This window comes from Mya arenaria, chromosome 8 (genome assembly GCF_026914265.1).
Source record: "Mya arenaria isolate MELC-2E11 chromosome 8, ASM2691426v1".
Classification (NCBI taxonomy): domain Eukaryota; kingdom Metazoa; phylum Mollusca; class Bivalvia; order Myida; family Myidae; genus Mya; species Mya arenaria.
In genome coordinates this window covers 25,400,816-25,422,001 of record NC_069129.1, presented here as the reverse complement: position 1 = coordinate 25,422,001, position 21,186 = coordinate 25,400,816, and the positions used below count along the sequence as shown (strand labels likewise).

The following is a 21,186-nucleotide window of genomic DNA, read 5'->3' as shown; positions in this document are numbered from 1 at the left end:
TCAGCGAATACCGGGTTAAATTATGTTTATCGCAATTTCCCTGTCTGATGTTAATTTTTTTTAAATAGAAAAAGCGTCATCCGATGGTACGCACGTGTTCGCACGTGGGTATAAAATCGGTTTTCCCATTTGATTTAAAGCTCACACCATTCATTCAGCAAGAATCTATATAACATGTTGGTATTATCTTAAATAAGGAAAAACATCATAACGGAAAAGTTACAAATGCCAAACTAACAAGTTAACTAAGACTAACTTAAACTAACTACTTCATTAAATTAGATTCGTGACAACAACTACGTGATTTTTACTTAAATTAATAGATTAGTCAGGGACAAGGCAATTTTTAAACGCCGATAAAATCTGAGTATCGCTGGTCGATTACGATCTGTAGAAATCATGAACACCATTTTGAATATAAATCATTTGCTATGTTCTAGGTTTTATATACAATTTAACATTTCCTACATCTTAAAACTAATACAATAGTAACTTACGACTTAATATCAAGGTCCATGCACATATTTGTTATTATATTTTACATTCGAAACTTTGGAAGGCCATCTTTAACGACATTTGGAATATTTGTTTATCAAATCTGATGCCATCAATCGGATAACTGTATAAAAGAGTCTAGGCCATCAAACATGCAAAACAATTTCTATGAAACGCAATGCAAGGCTCTGTTGCTGGACTATGGAGAAAATATCGACGAAGGAAATTGATCAAAATCGATAATAAAAGATAGATAGGGCATCACAATATCACAGTTTTTAACCAACAGTGTAACCCGATTCTTGTTCTCTTGTTGTTATAATCGAACATGTGTTGTATCAGACTTTTTATCGGTCTATAAATTATGTTGGTTCGTTTATTAACGCGCTTGAGTTTAGCGGTCAAATTCATCTTACATTTCAATAATCAGTAAGTCATACCCTTACCGAAATATATATATACGATATAGGGTCTCAAGTAATCGGTATTAAAGACTGTTGTCGAAATGGGAAGACAATCAACTAGATTTATGCGTAAGAATCATGCATAAAACAAAGTCGGTTGTTACAAATTCAGGAAGGGGCAATTCTGCATGTCAATGTTCATCCCATTGTGAGTTTAATTAATGTCCTCGCATTGACATTTAACAATCTGTTCAAACAATTAGAATGTATTTATCTCCTGAGATTTAGAAGGACAAACAGCAGGTTAGAGGCCTTATTTTTCAAGCTTGTCCATACTTTCTTCTACCGTTGATTGCACAATTTTTCAGCAACAAATGCTTAATGTCAATTCCTGGAATTCTACGTAAATAATTGTCACTAGTATCAAAATCATTAACTACAAATGCGCGAATATGTTCAACCTTGAAATATAAACAGGAGCTGTGCTGAATATATGCAAGAAAAGGATGTTTTCTTTCTTGACAAAATATGTATTAAAACCACGCAAATTAGACATATTAATATCAACTAGCACGAGTGAGCGAGAGTGTTTTCTTCAAAAGCGTAATGGATCAAGGACAAATGGGAACTGTAAACAGACAAAAACATTGCAAGTAATAGCTATGCACAAGGAACCGAATTGGCAGAATCAAATGGAATGCTCTCTGAAATTGAACACTTCACTTCTCTTTCTGACTTTTACGAATGTTTTACATTAACTTCAGGGCAAATGTAGGCGGATTATTGTATCAATCTGAATGGCAAATGCAAGTGGGCATACTAATATAATTAGATAAAAGATGTAATACCAGACTATATCATTGTTTGATATGTCAAAGGTTGTTAGCGAAAACAATGAGGATACTTGAGCAAGCACATCACATATGTTATTATTGAAATCCAAGCTGATTCGTTAATGCAAAAGCATAATTACATTGACAGAAATGGGGGACACTGTTATGTTATGGACGATCACGAATAATTATAATTTACTAGTTATTAAACATACTAACATCAAAGGAGTCTCCGTATAAAATACAGTTAACGAGCTTGCTATAAATATGGCATACAGAAATGACATCCATGTTTATATTATTTATATGAAGAAAACATGCGTTAAGTTTACATCGTAAAGCTATGTCCCTGGAAAAGATCGATCCCTAATCTTATTTAACCTTTAAGAGTTCCTATTTTTTAAGACAGCTGAACATGTGTTGCCGTCTTGCCTTTTATATATACAGAAATGGCAAACAATATTTAATTACCAAAATGTTTGTCCACAAATTTTTATCTCAGTTTTGTACAGAAGAGAGTTAATTAACCATTTTCGTCGGTTTAAACTGGTTAGTACGGAGTTCCACTTTGCATGAATAAGGTACGAAAAAGAAGGAATGTAAAACTGTTAAAATAGTTGTAGTCTTCAAAACTATAAGGTTGCATTATGTCAAAATCGGGCGTATCTGTAAGTACTTTCTGATTATAAATTTTATCTTGTCTGTACTAGCAGAAAAAGGTCAGAGTATTAGTATCGTCGTCGTCGGTGGAGTCGTTGGTATTGCGTAAAATGATTAACTTGTTCATATCCTATTACTTGTAAAAACGTTAACATGAATCGTTGTACCAGTGCACACTCTCACAATTAGTACATTGCAAAGTCCCATGAATCTTGCTATATAGTTGTCGAGCCCATTGACCGACTTAAAAACGAAAGAGCTATTGTTGTTGTTGTCGTCGTTTTTCAAATAAAATTACAAAAAAGATAATTATGCCTGATAATTCGACCTATTTCTAATAGATTCAATGCTTGAACACACATGAGCGAGATATAAACATTTAATCAAAGAATTTCAGTCATGTCTTATTAAAAAACAATATTTACGATCATTCCCTTGTCAACATACGGGTTTAAAATTTCGTTTATTACAGTATTCTAAAACAAATGAATATCAGACATATTGGTACTCTATGCATAAACAGCAACGTCAAAGGTGCAACAAAAAAAATCAATTTCAATATTATTTATGTTTCATTATTCGACGCAGACTATTTAGTATTTAATTTTCTTCCATACTATTTGTTAATCTAATGGTTCTGGGTAGTGTGCTTCTGGCACCTTTAATACCATTATAGGTCATTTGGCTTTTTATTTACCTTTTCTTCTCGCAAGAACGTTTGTACATTGGAGGTATAAAAGCATTCATTTCATTGAGTAACAAACGCAAAGGACTTCACCATTCTTCTTGGGAACAAAACTTGCCTTTTGACTGAATCCCAAATGATGTAATATAAACATATTATCATAAATGATCCATTCATGATTCTGAGCTCACGTCAGAAATATTATTTGTAGAATACTACTAATGTGTTAAACTGCATTTTTGTTCTAAATCCAGAACAAGATGATTAAGTTATAAGTAATCAAAATATCTCAATCTTTCACCAATTAAGTACGCATTAAAAAAAATATTATTTTATTTTCTTTTGGAGGGAGTGGGGGGGGGGTTGAAAAGGGAAAACGTAATCAAGAAAGATGAAATGAATCTAATCACACAATTGCTGAGTGACGGGGACGGGATTTGCTTGGTTACTTTGGTTAGTTTAAGAAATTTATTTCGGCGTGAATTAGGTTAGGGTCATGGGTTGAGTCATTCAGCATGAATCTAAAAAATGAATTCGTCGAGACATTTATTAACGTAGTCATGTCGACAGCCCTTTGGCAGTATTAAAGCATTCATTTAAGAAAGTATAAAATGATATAAGACTTTTCTATTCATCTTGGAAACAAAACTTACCATTTGACTGAATCCCAAAATGATGTTATTTAAATGAACATCTTGTCATAATTGATCCATTAATGATTCCGTTCTCACGTCGAAATATTATTTGTAAAACATATTAATGCAACTTATTTGTTCTAAAGCCAGAAAATGATGATTAAGTAATAAGTCATTAAAATATCTCAATCTTTCACCATTTAAGTATGCAATAAAATTCATTTTATTTTATTTTGGGGGTTGAAAATGGAAAATGTAATCAGAAAATTTTAAATGATTTAAGTCACACATTTGCATTGGTTGAGTCATTCAGCATGAATCTTAAAAAAATATGATTTCGTCTCGACATTTATGGACGTAGTCGTGTAGACAGGTCGTTCAAATCAAATGCGTGGGCATTTAATGTTTGCTATCCAAAAGGTCGAACGGTATTGCTTGGATATTTTTTAGATGAAAAGAACGAAACATCTTTTAGTTTCCTAGAATTTAAGCAAAGGTAAGTTTTAGTTATTTAAATACTTTACATTAATACCATAATTTCTTTAACCTTATGATGCATCTAGTTGCTAGCTTAACTGGTTAAAATGATGCCAAGAAATAGATTAAATCTCCAAGTTTGTCTTTGCATTACCAATTGGATTCAATTCAAGGGCAGTTGTCTGTCCTGTTTCATCTCAGAAAATCGATTGTATATTATACATATATTGTTTTGTCTTGGTTAAATTAAATTGGAATCTTCTCAACTTGCTTTTATGGTGTATTTTAAAATAACTCTTCTAGAATCTCACAAGGTATATTTCAGTTCATATTATGGTTTATTTTACCCCACTGAAAGACTTCGGTAAAGAATTATAGATTCGGCGTTGTCCGACAGTCCGTCTGTGTTTCCATCCGTCCTAAGCTATTACTATGTCAGTATTTATCACATGAATCCATAGACACTAATCAAGAGTGTATAACAAAAGTGCGCTTGTGCAAGCGCAAGTATAATTTGGATCGGATCAGGTGCACAAGGCAAATTGCCCTTGAATTAATAAAAACAAATCAAATTTGTCTGTTCGGAGCCGTCACTATTTTACTCACTGACAATAATCAATTTTTAATTGAGTGATTTGTCAAAAAGCATACTGTAATGGTTCTCACACAAGATTCGTCTAGATATGATCAGTAAATCTAGAGTAATTGCCCATTCATTTATGCCAACAACTACAACTTTTCTGTCCAGATAGATGTGTATGTAACTAAATAACATTAATCCATCAAACGTTCGTGAAGTGTGTATAATTTTACTTTGATGGCGTAAGCGCAAAATGTATCTAGGTCAGCTCAGAAACACAAGAGATATTGCCTTTTAAGAACTGAAATAATTTAATACAATTACGACAAGAGCCATGTCTATGTTCATTATAGACAGTCATTTATGATGTGAAGTGTGAATAATTATAATGTGGTGGTGCAAGCGCAGGATTTGTCTTCATGAAGTAAGTCTGAGAGGAGCCATTATCCCATAACAAATAAACTATGCGACATTTATTGACGTGTAGACAGGTGTTTTAAATGAAATACATGGACAATTAATGTTTGTTTAAGACCGTGCGGTATTGCTGGGATATTTTGTAGAAGCAAACAGCGAAAGATCTTTAAGTTTCGTAGAATTTAAGCAAAGGTTACTTTTGTTTTAAGTTATAGAACCTATTAACATTCATACTCATAAAAGTTTAATCTAAGGATGCACAAAATTGCTAGTTTAATTGGTTTAATCGATGCAGACTAATGTAAAACGCTGTCCCTGCATTATCAATTTGATCAATTTTATTGCATTTCTCTGTCCTTTTTTTTCGCAGAAATTCGATTATATATTATCTTTATGGTATCAATTCGTTGTCTCAGGTCTTGGTTTAATTTGTTTGGATTCTTCTGAACATCCTGTTATGGTTTATTTTGGATGATGGGTTATTTGCAGACAATATCACGGCCTGCAAGTTGGATGCGCCGTGAAGTGAGTCATTCTGCGTAAGTTTATAGAATACGTGAATTCGTTGCGATACTGATGTAATCGTGTAGAATGCACTTTAGCAAACTGTCTGTTAAATCAAATACGTGGGCAGTTATTGTTCGTTTTCCAAAATGCCGAGCGCTACTGCTGGGATATTTTTGAAATGCAAACAGATAAACATCTTTTAGTAATCTAGAATTTAGACAAGGCAAATATTTATCCAGACGGTTAATGGCTTGATATTAATATGAATGTTATTTTCAGATGAAAAACAACAACAAATCGGTATGGTGTTACTTAGGGATGCAAACGAATATCGAACTGTTGTGTTTAAAGTTCGTTTGTCTTGTTTTTACAATGATTGGTCTATACTGCAAGAGGTGTGAATGTGATTACAATACACTAAACACGCGCCATGTGCCATTTAGGGACATATCCTCGGGTACTATAAAAGCCCCATAATTTAACAATAACTGACTATAAGATAAGTGACACAAAAAAAATATTTTCGGTAAACTTAAATGCCCTGCCAATTAAGGAATAAACTAGTTCCCTATTTGGTTTGGTATTTCCATAGTTTTATTAAGTACAGGTCAATCCCAGAACGAGGCTGCTCGTCCTCGTCCTCCATTGACGTATTAACTCCATTTGACCAGAAATCCATTTAAGTTCACGTTGTTTACAAATATGAAGGCACAGAAATATAAATGAAATGTTTGTTTTCTTTGTTCATAATGTTTTACGTTTTCTCCTTCTGAAATGAGGAATTTCAGAGGCTCATTTGGTGAAATTCAGGGTCCGCCGCGCTTAGTGGTTAAGACAAAGTAGGAATAAAATGCCCCGGGTATTACTTGAGCGAATATTATAATAGTTTACTACAACTTTTAAAAGATGTATTTTGGTAATCGAATATTCGAAAATTCGTTCGAAAGAATTACCGAATATTCGAATATCGATTTTGCCATTCGTTTGCATCCCTAGTTTTACTAAATTTAATTTTGTAAATATTCACGAAACAAAGTGAAATAACTTAGTGTTACAAAACTTAATATCTTCGTACATGTTTGCTGCTGTTTTAGACCCTTTCTGATAGTATAATCACTCGCCGAAATATTTCGATGAAGGGATACAGCTCCGTCCATCCTTCCGCCTTTCCGTTCAATTTTCCGCCCGTTTGCAACCATCACTATGTAACTACTAAACATGTTTCAAGTGTGTATAAATGAAGTGCACTGGCGTATTGCAAGATTCATTTTTATCGGGTTATGTACGCAATAAGTGTCGTTCTATAACGAGTGTCAAAAAGCTAATCATGTGCGAAGCCTTCACTATGATATTCACCGGCAGAAATGAATGAAACTTATGTAAAGTACGCATTATTATAATTCGATTTGTCTAGATCGGGTCATTATCAGACGAATAAGCGCCCATGAGATAATGAAAAAGGTTAACGAAAAAAATCCTACGCATTACTTTTAAAGTAATAGACAGACGTTATTAACGCTTACATGGGATGAAGTGCGATGTTGCATCCACATATGTTGTACAGATTGCTCCAGTACCATCAGAGGTTATTTCCCTTTAATAATTGAAATCAGTATACTTGATTTTGTCCGGGTTGGATTAAAGTTTTGAATATTTACTTCAAGTTGATTTTGTGATGGAATATGTAAATACATTAATAAAATAATGTTTTTCTTTCAACAAGCTGTCAGGAAATTTAAACGGTTTGTTAATACTAAATCAACTAAAAGACGTTTTAATTTAACATTTTGCAGTGTTGAAAATATGAGTTACGGTAATCGAAAATGTATTTTCCTTTATGCATTAATATCTATATTAGCATTATAAGTAAAGGACTGTCACAACCTTACATTTGAATTAAAACATTATATTTAAAGAGTGCATTTCAATTTTTCAATTTGCAACTCCACTCTCCTTTCTTTCCTTCATTCCTCTGTTTTAGCTATTTTAAAATCCAAGTGATTTTATCCTGAGTGATACATTATATACAATTAATCACCAACGACGGAACAATACAATCGATCAACGAGTGAAAAGCAGGACAAGTGTTGTTTTTTAAACGACTCTAGCTGTTAGTTAAAAATCACTTTAAATGTTTATCTTTTCCCGTACCACACTAGTTCTATAAGACCGAAGGTCCATCCGTCTGTTTTTTCACACTACCGGACCCACTGCAGGTGACATATCAATGTCAAAGCCAACGATTAAATGTCCGCTTCATTTCCGTAAAGACCCTGAAGTGAATTTGCTAATCCCGGCAAAAAGTAAACATAATTACATGACTTGCAGACCCAATTTATCAGGTACGACAACTGATGGTGAAGGTCGAAGTTCAAGGTCAAACGTTCGAGCCATAGATCTCGTGTCCGGTCCTGACAGGATTATTTATGGAATTTCATTGAAATGTTTACCTTATTGGGATGACGTTCAGACTCTTCATAATTGTAAAGGACACAGGTTAAGGTCACATGTCTAAGACATATATTTCGTGTCAGGAACATATCTCAAAAGCCCCGTGAAAGATTTTAATGAAAGCCTGGTCAAATGTTCACCTCTTTTAGTTTACACTACATGCAAACCCCACTACCAAGGCTCGTCAGCTCAAGGTCAAGTTCACAGCCCAATGTCAAAGGTTCGATCCATATATTTCAACGCTTTTACCATTTTAAATATATACATTAAACTTTAGTAACATCGTCCAAACATCAAGCAGAGCCCAATTCTAAAGCATGCCGGCTCAATGTGAAGATCAATGTACGATGTCAAGGGTTCTAGCAAAGGTTTTTGTGTATACATTTTGTTTGTTTTTCTAAAATCAGAGGAAGGCTTTGATGACTACTTTGAGAATATGACTGCCAAGATAACAAGGTTATTCAGTACTTCAAGGAATAAAATAACTGCGAAATTGATTTTTTTTTATTTTGCGCTCCAAAGTCGGTTCTGTTTCTGTGTTCAATCTTCAATGATTTCTGGTAAACACTAATCAGAATAAAATTGCAAAACATTGCCGGGCATTGACAGCCATAAACCAAGTTTCTTTATTAAATTGATCTGTACAAATCGCATTCTGTTTTCATCTTGACACTGAACGGCAATATTTGCTGTTTCGTCTGTCATGCCCGAAAGGTAATCTTGATCGTCCTTCTTTATATGTAGCATGCTGGACAATACCATAACAACAGCTATTTAATTACATATCGGCTTAAACTATGTAATTGTTAAATGTCATAAAGTAGATTCTATTTAAGATATTAATTGATGTCATCTTACTGACCAAGAGTACCACCTCATCGGCTAACATACTGTGAACACAAAATCTGACGCAGAGAGTGCGTATGGGTGGCAGTGGGCGGACCTTTAAACTACCGCAATAGTTGAAAGAGAAAGATAATAATAAGGTCTAGTACTAAATGATTGCCTTATTGCAATATCATTGGTTGAAATTTTAGGGTGTATTATATTTATGGTTTTGTTTTGCTGAAAGGTTTGTCATGTTAATGAGTAAAAGAACTGTTCTTCTGTCTCGAATCATTTTTATTTTATTCGCGGTTATATGCGAATATCGAGTTAAGGCATGCTAATCGCAGTTTCCGTATTAGTTCGGGAAGTTGTAAAAACATCTTTAATAGACAAGAGCATCCTCCGATGGTACGCACGTGAGTATAAAATCGGTTCTCTCTTTGTTTCAAAACCCACACCATTCTTAGAATGTTTCTATCCAAACTTAACATGAAGGTCTTATCTTAAATGAGAAAGAAGATTATAACGAAAATGGTACAAAGTCCAAACTAACAACAATTTCATTACCTTCTAACTGAAATCTAACTACTTTGACTTCTGAGACTATACTGTGCGGTTCGTTGCAACAATAACGTGCTTTTTATTTAAATTCATTTCCTGATTTGCCAGGAAAAAGCGAAGTATTAAACAAGACAAGAATATCACAATCTGAGGATCGCTAATTGATAACATAATACAGCAATATCGTTGACACTATTTTAAATATGTATCATCTGTTATGTTGTAGATAATGTTCACACATATACATTTCCTTCATTCTTAAACTTATACAATAATGACTTCCAACTAAATATCAAGATTCACGTACATATTTGTCATTATAGTGTACATTTGAAACTTGGATGGGGGCATCTTAGATGCAATATCTTTTTTATATATCAAATGTGGTGACAAACCATTCATCTCTTTTTTATATAAAAGGTTTTAGGCCACCAAAAACTGCAAAAACATTTATATGTACCGCCATGCAAGGTATTCAACGTCTGTCGCACGACTATGTATAAAATATCGATGAAGGAAATTTATCAAAATAATAAAGTAATAATAAAAGAAAGCTAGAATATCACATTTTAGTCCAGCTGAAAAAAAAACAAAGGAGTATTGGAACACGACTGTGATTCTCTTGTCATAATCGAACAAGTAAAATAAATATATGTGTGTTTGTGTCCAACATTTCATTAGTTTAGTGCATAAATCATGTTGGTTCGTTTATAAACCCGCTTGTGATTTGCGATCACATTCATTATACACAATACAGTAATCAGTAAGTCATACCCTTACCGAAATGATATAGGGTCTTCATGCGTCGATATTAAAGACTGTTCCTGATAGTCAAATAAAATGACAATCAACTAGATTTATGCCTTAGAAACATGCATAAAACATAAAACGACTGTCGATTATTACAAATTCAGGAAGGGGCACTTCTTCATGTCAATGTTCATTGCATGATGGATTTATTAAATATATTCGCATTGACCTTTTACAATCTGTTCAAATAATTCAAATCTATTTATTTTCAGAGAGATTGAAAGACAAACAACGGGTTAGTGGTCTCATTTTGTATGAAAGCATTTTCATATTTTCCTTCCATCGATAAATGAACATTTTAGTATCAAGGGATTCAAGCCAATTCCTTCAGAGATATATTTAAAAACAAACAAACAAAAAACGAAATAATTGTTACAAGTAACACAATCACTTACCACAAATGCGATAATATTTTCAATTTTGGATTGTTATCAGGAATTGTGCTGATGCTTTCTTTCTTAACAAAATATGTATTAAATCAACGAAAACTAGACAAAATGTCCTTTAGCACGGGTGGGTGGGAGTTTTTTTTCTAAAGGCTAAATAGATGAAGGCCAAACGGGCACTGTAAACAGACAAAACCATTGCAAGTAATAGCTATGCACAAGGAACCGAGTTGGTAGAAACAAATTGAATGCTCCCTGAAATTAAACACTTCAGTTATCTTTCTGACTTTTTACGAATGTTTTACATTACCTTCAGGGCATATGTAGGCGGATTGTTGTTAAATCTAAATTACACACGCCAGTTGGCATACACATATAATAAGGTAAAAGATGTAATATCAGACTATATCATTGTTTGATATGTCAAAGGTTATAAGCGAAAACAAATTGTTTTAGGGATACTTGAGCAAGCATACCACATGTGTTATTTTTGAAATCCAAGCTGGTTCTTGTATGCCAAAACATAATAAAATTGACAGAACAGAAGGACAGTGTTATAATGAATAATCAAGAATATAATTTACTACTGATTGAACATACGAACATCAAAATAATCTCAGCATGAAATATTTAGTTTACGAGCTTGCTCTAAATATGGCATACAGAAATGACATTCATGTCTACAACATTTATACGAAGAAAGCATGCGTTAAGTTCACATCGAAGTGCATAGTCCCTGAAAAAGATCGATCCCTAATCTTATTTAACCTTTAAGAGATCCTATTTTCTAAGACAGCTGAACATGTGTTGCCGTCTTGCCTTTTATATATACAGAAATGGCAAACAATATTTAATTATCAATATGTTTGTCCACAAATTCTTACTTTAGTTTTGTACAGAAGTGAGTAAATTAACCATTTTCTTCGTTAATGTCTGGATAGTATGGAGTACAACTTTGCATGAATAGTGTACGAAAAAAGAAAAGTTGTAAACCAGTGAAGATAGTTTTAGTCTTCAAAACTATAAGGTTGCATTATGTCAAAATCTGGCGAATCTGTAAGTACTTTCTTAGTGTTGTTTTACTTTGTCTGTATTGACAGAAAAAATACTCAGAGTATGTGTATCGTCGTCGTCGGTGGAGTCGTTGGTATTGCGCAAAATAATTAATCTGATTATATCTTATAACTTGTTAAAACGTACATGAATCTTGGTACCAGTGTACACTCTGGCAATAAGTACATTTGCAAAGTCCAATAAATCTTGCTATATAATTGTCGAGTTATGCACCTTGACCGATTTACAACCGAAAGAGCTATTGTTTTTGTTGTTGTTTTTTTAAAATAAAATTACAAAATAGATATGCCTGATAATTGGACCTATTTCTAGTAGATTCAAGGCTTGAACACACATGAACGAGAAATACACATTTAATCAAAGAATTTCAGTCATGTAGTATTAATTTGTTTTTATTTACATTCATTCCCTTTTCAACATATGGGTTTAAAATTGCGTATATTACAACATTCGAAAACAAATAATTATCAAATGTATTGGTAAACTATCCATCAACAGCAACGTCAAAGGCGCAACGGAATAGTCAATTTCAATATTATTCCATTATTCGACGCAGACGATTTTTTATTTGATTTTCTCCCATATTATTTGTAATTATAATGCTTCTGGATATTGTGCTTCTGGCACGTTTATTATTATTAAAGGTCATGTGGGCTTTTTGACTTATCCACCGGAACCTTTGTACTTTAAATGTATAAAACATTCATTTCATAGAGTATCAAACGCAAAGCACTTCACCATTCTTCTAGGAAACAAAACTTGCGATTTGACTGAATCTCAAATGATGTAATATGAACATATTGTCATAAATGACCCATTAATGATTCCGATCTCCCGTCAGAAATAATGTTGATAGAAAAGTTTTAATGCAACTCATCAAAGATTTGTTCTAAAGCCAGAACGAGATAATAAAGTTATGTCATCAAAACATCTCAATCATTTTCCATTAAAGCATGTAATCAGATACATTTTAACTTTTTTTTTTTTTGGGGGGGGGGTGAAAAAGGAATCAGGAAAGTTGAAATGAGCATAATCACACATTTGCTGAGTGACGGTCACGTGATTTGCTTGGACAATTTGGTTAGTTTAAAAACAATTATTTCGGCGTGAAAAGAGGTTAGGGTCATGTGTTGAGTCATTCAGCATAAGTCTAAAAATACATGAATTCGTCTCGACATTTATTGACGTAGTCGTGTAGGCAGGTTTTTGGCAGAATGCCTTTTAAATAAGGCACGTGGGCATTTAATGTGTGTTTTCCAAAAGAACGAGCGATATTGCTGGGATATTTAGAGATGCAAACAACTAAAGATCAATTAGTTTTCTAAAATTAAAGCAAAGGTAACTTTCATTTTAAGTTACAGAACCCATTAACATTCATACCCATAATAGTTTAATCTAATGATGCACCAAATTGCTATTTTAATTCGTTTAATTGATGCAAACTAATGTAAAACGTTGTCTCTGCATTATCAATTTGATCAGTTTTATTGCAGTTTTCTTCCCTATTTCTTCGCAGAAATTCGATTATATATTATCTTAATGATATTTGTTGCCTCAGGTCTAGGTTTAATTTGTTTGGATTCCTCTAAACATCCTGTTATGGTTTATTTTGGATGATGGGTTATTTGCAAACAATATCAAGGCCTGCAGTTGGATGGTCCGTGAATTGAGTCATTCTGCGTAAGTTTATAGAATACGTGAATTGGTTGCGACACTTATTGATGTAATCGTGTACAATGCCCTTTAGCAAACTGTCTGTTAAATCAAATACGTGGGCAGTTACTGTTCGTTTTCCAAACTGCCGAGCGGTATTGCTAGGATATTTTTGAAATGCAAACAGATAAATATCTTTTAGTTATCTAGAATTTAGACAAGGCAGATATTTATCCAGAGGGTTTAATAGCGTATTGATATGAATGTTATATTCAGATGAAAAACAACAACAAATCGATATAATTTTACAGAAATAATTTTGTTGAAATTCACGCACCAAATTTCTGTTACAGAACTGAATATCTCTGTGCATGTTTGCTGCTATGTAAGAAGCTTTCTGCAATTATAATCACCCGCCGAAATATTTCGATACGAATAAGAATATATAATAAGAATACAGCTTTGACCATCCTTCTGTCTTTCCGGTCCAATTTCTGTCCGACCACAACTTCTATATAACTACTGTTCAAATAAATAAATGAAACATGTGTCAAGTGTGTATAACCGTAGTGCGCTGGTGTGCTGCACAATTCAGCTTGATAGGCTCAGTTACAACATAATTATCGCGCTTTAATAAACGACATAACTTTAAATGCGTACGTTTGGAGCATCACTGTGTTATTCATCAACATTATCGAATGACACTGATGTGAAGACTGTATAATTAAAAAGAGATATGTTTAGATCGGATTAGTAGCACGAGTAATAGCGCCCTTAAAATGATAAACAAAAACACTTAAATCTGCCATTACTAGTAATTGACAGACGTAAGTTACACTTCTGTGAAGGGTGTATAACCATATTGCGGTGGTCCATACAAATGTGTTGTCCAAATTAATCCACTGCCATCATAGTTTATTTTCCTTTAATGAATGAAATCAGTATACTTGTTTTTTTGAAAGTGCTTTCCCGGGGGAATATCAATTCTCGACATTGCTCGTAGGGATTGATTAAAGTTATGACTTATACTTCAGTTTGATTTTATGGTGGAACATGTAATTATATTAACAAATTATTATGTCTATTTAAAAAGCTGTTAAGAAATATTAATGCTAGAAAATATCAAATAGACCATTTTAGTAACTTAAAGGATAACAAGGTCTTTAAGTTGATCTTATACTATTTGGATTATTACTTAAGGGGTTAAATCTTAATTGCAAAACCTTCTTAAGCATGCATTGTAGTTAATTTCCCTTTACAAATAAATATTTAAAAGCCAACATAAATTACTTATATTTATGTGTATTCTTAAGGGTCTGAAATTCTGAGGATCTTGCGGGAAATACGTGTTAATTGAACATTTTGCAGCGTAGGAAAGATGATTAACTGTAACCGAATAAGTACTTTCCTTCATGCATTTACATGCATATGAGCATTATAAGTCAATAAAGGACTGTCACAAACTAACATTCGAATTAAAGATTATATTTAAAGAATGAATTTCTATTTTATACAGTACAACTCCATACTCATTTCTTTTCTTTGCTCGTTGCCGCTCTCTTTTCGCTATTTAAAAATCCAAGTGATTTAATCCTTGGTGAAACATTATATAAAATTGATCACCAACGGCGGGATAAAACAATTGATCAACGAGACAAAGTGGGACAAGTGTCTTTTTAAAACGACGCTAGCTGTTAGTTAAAAATCACTTTAAATGATCATTTCTCTGCCGTACTATACTATATTCTATAATGCCGGAAGTCTATTTTCTACTCATTCGTGTCCGCTCAATATCTAAAGGTTACAGATTCGATCCATAGATTTATTGTCCCCTCCGTTTGACGGATTTTAATGAGACAATTTCCGTCTTCATTTTTGTCACCAAAACAGCTTCTGAAATTTGTCACTACAGTTCATTCACCCTTGCAGTCAAACATTAATGAACAAAACTAATCGACACAAAAATAACCACTCCGTCTGTTTGCTGGTAATTTAATGTTGAACGTCCCTTTTTCAGTATTAATACCATCATGTAACCAATTTAATATCATATCGGTATGTCCCTGTTAAGTAAAAGGATATTCTGTATTTTGTGATTCTCAGCTTAAGCGAACTTATCAGATATATTAATATATAATATATAATAAATAATTGGTATGTTTATCAAGAATTGTTAGGTACCGCCTTGGAACGGTCAGTAAAATGTAAATTTACTGGGGGTTTAAACCAGTTTATGTGCACAAACCTCAATCTTATCCCAACAATTCTTAATAAAGATAAAACGTAAAAGGTAAATCTTATCAAAGTATGCATTAACTTGAGGAAACTTACAAGCCCTCAAAGATTTCAATAACTCTTGTGTCCAATACCCAACTCACCGTCACAACATACACAATCCGCTCATATCTCCCAACGTCAAATGCCATCACAAGCAGGGGGAAAGCATGTGTTTTTGTACCAAAAAACCACCGTCTAGTTATTATTTAAATTTTAATTGACAAATTAACGTAAACGTACAACACCTTATCAATTTATGTCTTCTTTTTTTGACCAAAAATAGCTTCTGAAATGTGTCACTACAGTTCATTCACACTTGCAGACATGAACAAAAATTACCGACAAATAACAAACTTGCACCGGTACGTGTTCAAAATAATTCAAAAGACATTACAGCAATACTATTTATCAGGAAAAGGAACTGGAAAACACTAATCAGAATAAGATTGCCAATGATTGCCAGGAATTGACAGCAACAAACCAAGTTTCCCTATTGAATTGATCTGTCCAAATCGCATTCTGTTTTCATCTTGACACAGAATTGCAAGATTTTCTGTTTCGTCTCTAATTCCCGTAAGCCAATTCCATCGTCTTTCTTTATGTGTAACATGCTGAATAATACCATAATAACATATTTGAAATTACATATCGGTTTCAACTATATACTTGTTAGATCGCATGAAGTAGATTCTAAATCATTAAGCTATTAGTTCATGACATCTAACTGACTTAGAATATAATCTCATCGGCTAACATGCTGTGAACGAAATATCTTACGTAAAGAGTATGTATCGGATGAGTGGCAGTAGGCGGACATATAAACACCCCCAAAAGTTAAAGAAAAACAAAACGATAAGGTCTAGTACTTAATGATTGCCTAACTGCAATTACATTAGCTGAAATTGTAGGGTGTATTCTATTTATGGTTTTGTATTGCTGAAAAGTTTGTCAATGTCATCGAATAAAAGAACAGACATTTTGTTTTGTACGATACTCTTTTTAAGGCACGCTAATTGCAGTTTCCGTATTAGTTCGGGAAGTTGTTAAAACATCTTTTATAAAAAGTATCGTCCTCCAATGCACCAGGGTATAAAATATTGGTTTTCCCATTTCTTTAAAAACTCACACCATTCTTAGCATGAATCCATCCAAACTGAACATGTAGATCTTATCTTAAGTTAGGATGAACAAATTAACGAAAATGGTTCAAAGTCCAAACTAACAACACGTTCATTACAGACTTATTAAATCTAACTACTTCGTTAACTTCTGAGACTTTATTTTGTACGGTTCGTTGCAACCGAAACATGCTTTTTATTTAAATTTATTTCCTGATTTGCCAGGGAAAAGCGAAGTTTTAAACAAGACAAGAATATCACAATCTGAGGATCGCTGATCGATAACATAATGCAGCATCGTGGACACAATTTTTAATATATATCATCTGTTATGTCGTAGATTATGGTTACATATATATATATTTCCTTCATTTTAAAACTAATACAATAATGATTTCCAACTAAATATCAAGGTCCATGTGCATATTTGTTATTATAGTGTATATTTGAAATTAAGTGGGGAGTGGGGGAGCAATTTTGAATATATATTTTTATTGAATGTGGCACCAATCCATTAATCACATTATTATATACGAGGTTCTAGGCCAACAAAATATGCAAAAAAATCTATGTACCGCCATGCAAGGTTGTCGACTTCTGTTACCGAACTATAGATACAATATCGATGAAGCAAATTTATCAAAATAATAGAGTAATAATAGCAGAAAGCTAGAATATCAGATTTTTGGCCAGCTGAGAAAAAGAACGAGTATTGGAATACCACTGTGATTCTGTTGTTGTTATAATCGAACATGCAAAAAAGAATCTGTGTGTTTGTGTCCAACTATATGTTTAAACTTTTTGCTACTGAGCATGTTTCTGTAGGTTTTTGCATAAATAGTATGCATAAACCGTGTTGGTTCGTTTATAAACGCGCTTGTGATTTGCGGTGACATTCATCTTACAATTCAGCAATCAGTAAGCCATACCCTCATCAAAATGATGTAGGGTCATCAGGCATCGATATTAATGTCTGTTATTGATGGTGACATGGGATGACAATCAACTAGATTTATGAGTTAGAAACATGCATAAAACATAAAACCAAAATTGGTTATTACAAATTCTGGAAGGGGCACTTCTGCATGTCAATGTTCATCTCATTATGAGTTCATTTAATGTCATCGCATCGACCTTTTACGATCTGTTCAAAGAATTCAAAGTTCAAAGTTATTTGTCGCCTGCGTGTCTGAAGGACAAACAGCAGTTTAGTGGTCTCATGTTGTTTTGCAAGCATTTTCATGCTTACCTTCCACCGCAGAATGTAATGTTTTCAGTAATAAATGATTCAGGCCAAGTCCTTCAGAGATTGATTTGAAAACAAACAATTCAAGAATCGTAAATAATTGTCACTAATATATCTATTACTTACCACAAATGCGATGATATGTTTAATTTTGAATTATTATCAGGACTTGAGCTGGGCATATGCCATAAAAGAATGTTTTCTTTCTTGACAAAATATGTATTAAATCAACGGAAAGTATACACAATATCAACAAGCACGTATGGACGGTAGTGTTTTCTTCAAAAGCTATATGGATAAAGGCCAAACGGGAACTGTAACCAGACAAAACATTGCAAATTTTGACTATGCACAATCAACCAAGTTGGCAGAAACAAATAATTGAACACTTCAATTCTCTTTCTGACTTTTACGAATGCTTTACATTAACATCAGAGCAGATGTAGGCGGATTATTATATTATTTATATATTATATAACTGAACTGAATTAATTACACATGACAGTTGCCACACACATATAATTTGATAAAATATATAATATCAGACTATAGCATTGTTTGGTATGTCAAAGGTTATTAGCGAAAACAAAGAATCAGAGGGATACTTGAGCAAGCACACTACACGAACTAGTTTGTTATTATTGAATGCAAAAGCATAATAACATTGACAGAAATGGTGGACACTGTTATGGTAAATGATCACAAATATCAATGTCTAGTGATTGAAAAAACGGACATCAAAAGAATCTTCGCGTAAAAAAATGATGTTTACGAGCTCACTCTAAATATAACTAAGAGAAATGATATTCATGTCTACAACATTTATGCGAAGAAAGCATGCGTTATGTTCACATCGAAGTACATTGTCCCTGGAAAAGATCGATCCCTTATCTTATTTAGCCTTCAAAAGATCCTATTTTCTAAGACAGCTGAACATGTGTTGTCGTCTTGCCTTTTATACATACAAAATGGCAAACAATATTTAATCATCAATATGTTCGTCCACAATTATTATCTCAGTTTTGTACAGAAGTGAGTTAATTAACCATTTTCTTCATTATTATCTGGATAGCATGGAGTTCGACTTTGCATGAGTAAGGTACGAAAAAGAAGGAATGTAAAACTGTGAAGATTTAGTCTTCAATACTTTTGCATTATGTCATAATTGGGCGAATCTGTAAGTACTTTCTTATAATTATTTTACCTTGTCTGTACTAACAGAAAAAGGTCAGAGTATTAGTATCGTCGTCTTCGGTGGAGTCGTTTAAATTGCGCAAAATGAATAACCTAATCATATCTTACTACTTGTTAAAAACGTTAACATGAATCGTGGTACCAGTGCACACTCTGGCAATTAGTACATTTGCAAAGTCGCATAAATCCTGTCATATAGTTGTCGAGTTATGCCCATTGATCGACTTAAAAACGAAGAGCTATTGTTGTTCATGTTGTTTTCTTCAAATAAAATTACAAAATAAATATGCCTAATAATTTGACCTATTTCTGGTAGACTCAATGCTTGATCACACGTGAACGAGAAATATACATTCATTCAAAGAAGTTCATTCATCTCGTATTAAAAAAAACAATATTTACATTCATTCCTTTGTTAACGTACGGATTTAAAAGTGCGTATATTACAATATTCTAAAACAAATGTATAGCAAACGTAACGGTACTCTATCCATAAATAGCAAAGTCAAAGGTGCAGCATAATAGACAATTTCAATTCATTATTTCATTATTCGACGCATACTATTTTTAGCTCGACTATTCGAAGAATAGGTGGGCTATACTACTCGCCCCAGCGTCGGCGTCCGGTTAAAGTTTTAGGGCAAGTTGGGATTTTCACTTATAAGTCCAATACCTTTCATTCAATTGAGTTATTACTTCACACAGTTGTTCAGGGCCATCACATGATGAGGTGAGATAACTCAATATTATTCTTTACACAGTTATGGCCCCTGATTGACTATGAAACTTAGGTTAAAGTTTAGGGCATGTTGGGATATTTATATAAATAACTTCTTTGTTCAATTGACTTAATACTTCATACAGTTGTTCAGGACCATAACACAATGAGGTTACATCACTCCATATTATCCTTAATACAAGTTATGGCCCCGGATTGACTTAGGTTACAGTTTTAGGCAGATAAAAGTTAAGGGCAAGTTGGGATTTTAATAAAAAAAACTTCGATACCTTTCATTCAATGCACATTCAATAAAATTCAAAATTATTTACGACCATCTTACAAAAAGAAATATAACTCCATTTTAACCCTATATACAAATTATGTCCCGTGAATATTTATTTTTTAATTTCTTATGACAGGCAGTTTTACATTGTTAACCAGTTTTTTTACAAAGGGAAAACAAGGAGGGCTATACTATATGGCCCTTGAACTTTTTTATTTTTATTTTTTTTAATTTTATTTAATTTCTTTTCAAAGGCATATCTGTATTTTCTTTACCACATTTTCATAATGGGAAATCAAGTTATTTGAATGACTTGCGTCATTTTTCGGGTGGTGGGAGGGCAGCATCAAAGTCACCTTATGTATTGAATAATTTTAGTTAGGTTTGACATAAATAGACCAAACTTGGTAATATTACATTGTTATTGTATTCACTCCTAAGTCAAAGCGGCGAAGTCGAGCGGGCTGTCTTACGACAGCTCTTGTTTATTTAATTTTCGCTCATACTATTGTGGATATTGTGCTTCTGGCACGTTTATTATTATTATTAAAGGTCATTTGGGCTTTTAATAAACCTTGACTTATCCACCGGAACCTTTGTACTTTAGATGTATAAAAACATTCATTTCATAGAGTATCAAACGCAAAGGACATCACCATTTTTCTAGGAAACAAAACTTGCTATTTGAATGAATTCCAAATGCTGTAATATGAACATATTGTCATAAATGATCCATTAATGATTCCGATCTCACGTCAGAAATAATATATGTAGAAATGTTTTAATGCAACTAATCAAAGTTTTGTATTTAAGCCAGAACAACATGATAAAGTTATGCCATCAAAATATCTCAATCTTTTACCATTAAAGCATGTAATCAAATACATTTTA

General features: G+C 33.0%; 1 protein-coding gene across 10 annotated transcripts in view; it reads left to right on the top strand.

Annotated features, from left to right (window-relative positions):
* Positions 1-21,186, top strand: part of LOC128242577 (small conductance calcium-activated potassium channel protein 2-like) — a 120,056-nt gene that overhangs the window by 39,909 nt on the left and 58,961 nt on the right. Inside the window, exon 1 of one of the 10 annotated variants that reach the window (XM_052959784.1) lies at positions 2,293-2,400. The exons of 6 other annotated variants lie outside the window; for them this stretch is intronic. In XM_052959784.1, the coding sequence (XP_052815744.1) occupies positions 2,380-2,400 (21 nt within the window). In that variant the 5' untranslated portion in view covers positions 2,293-2,379. Of the gene's footprint in view, positions 1-2,292; positions 2,401-11,653; positions 11,786-19,144; positions 19,275-21,186 lie in introns of those variants that run through there. 3 more of the 10 variants (XM_052959785.1, XM_052959790.1, XM_052959786.1) reach the window with 3 other exon arrangements.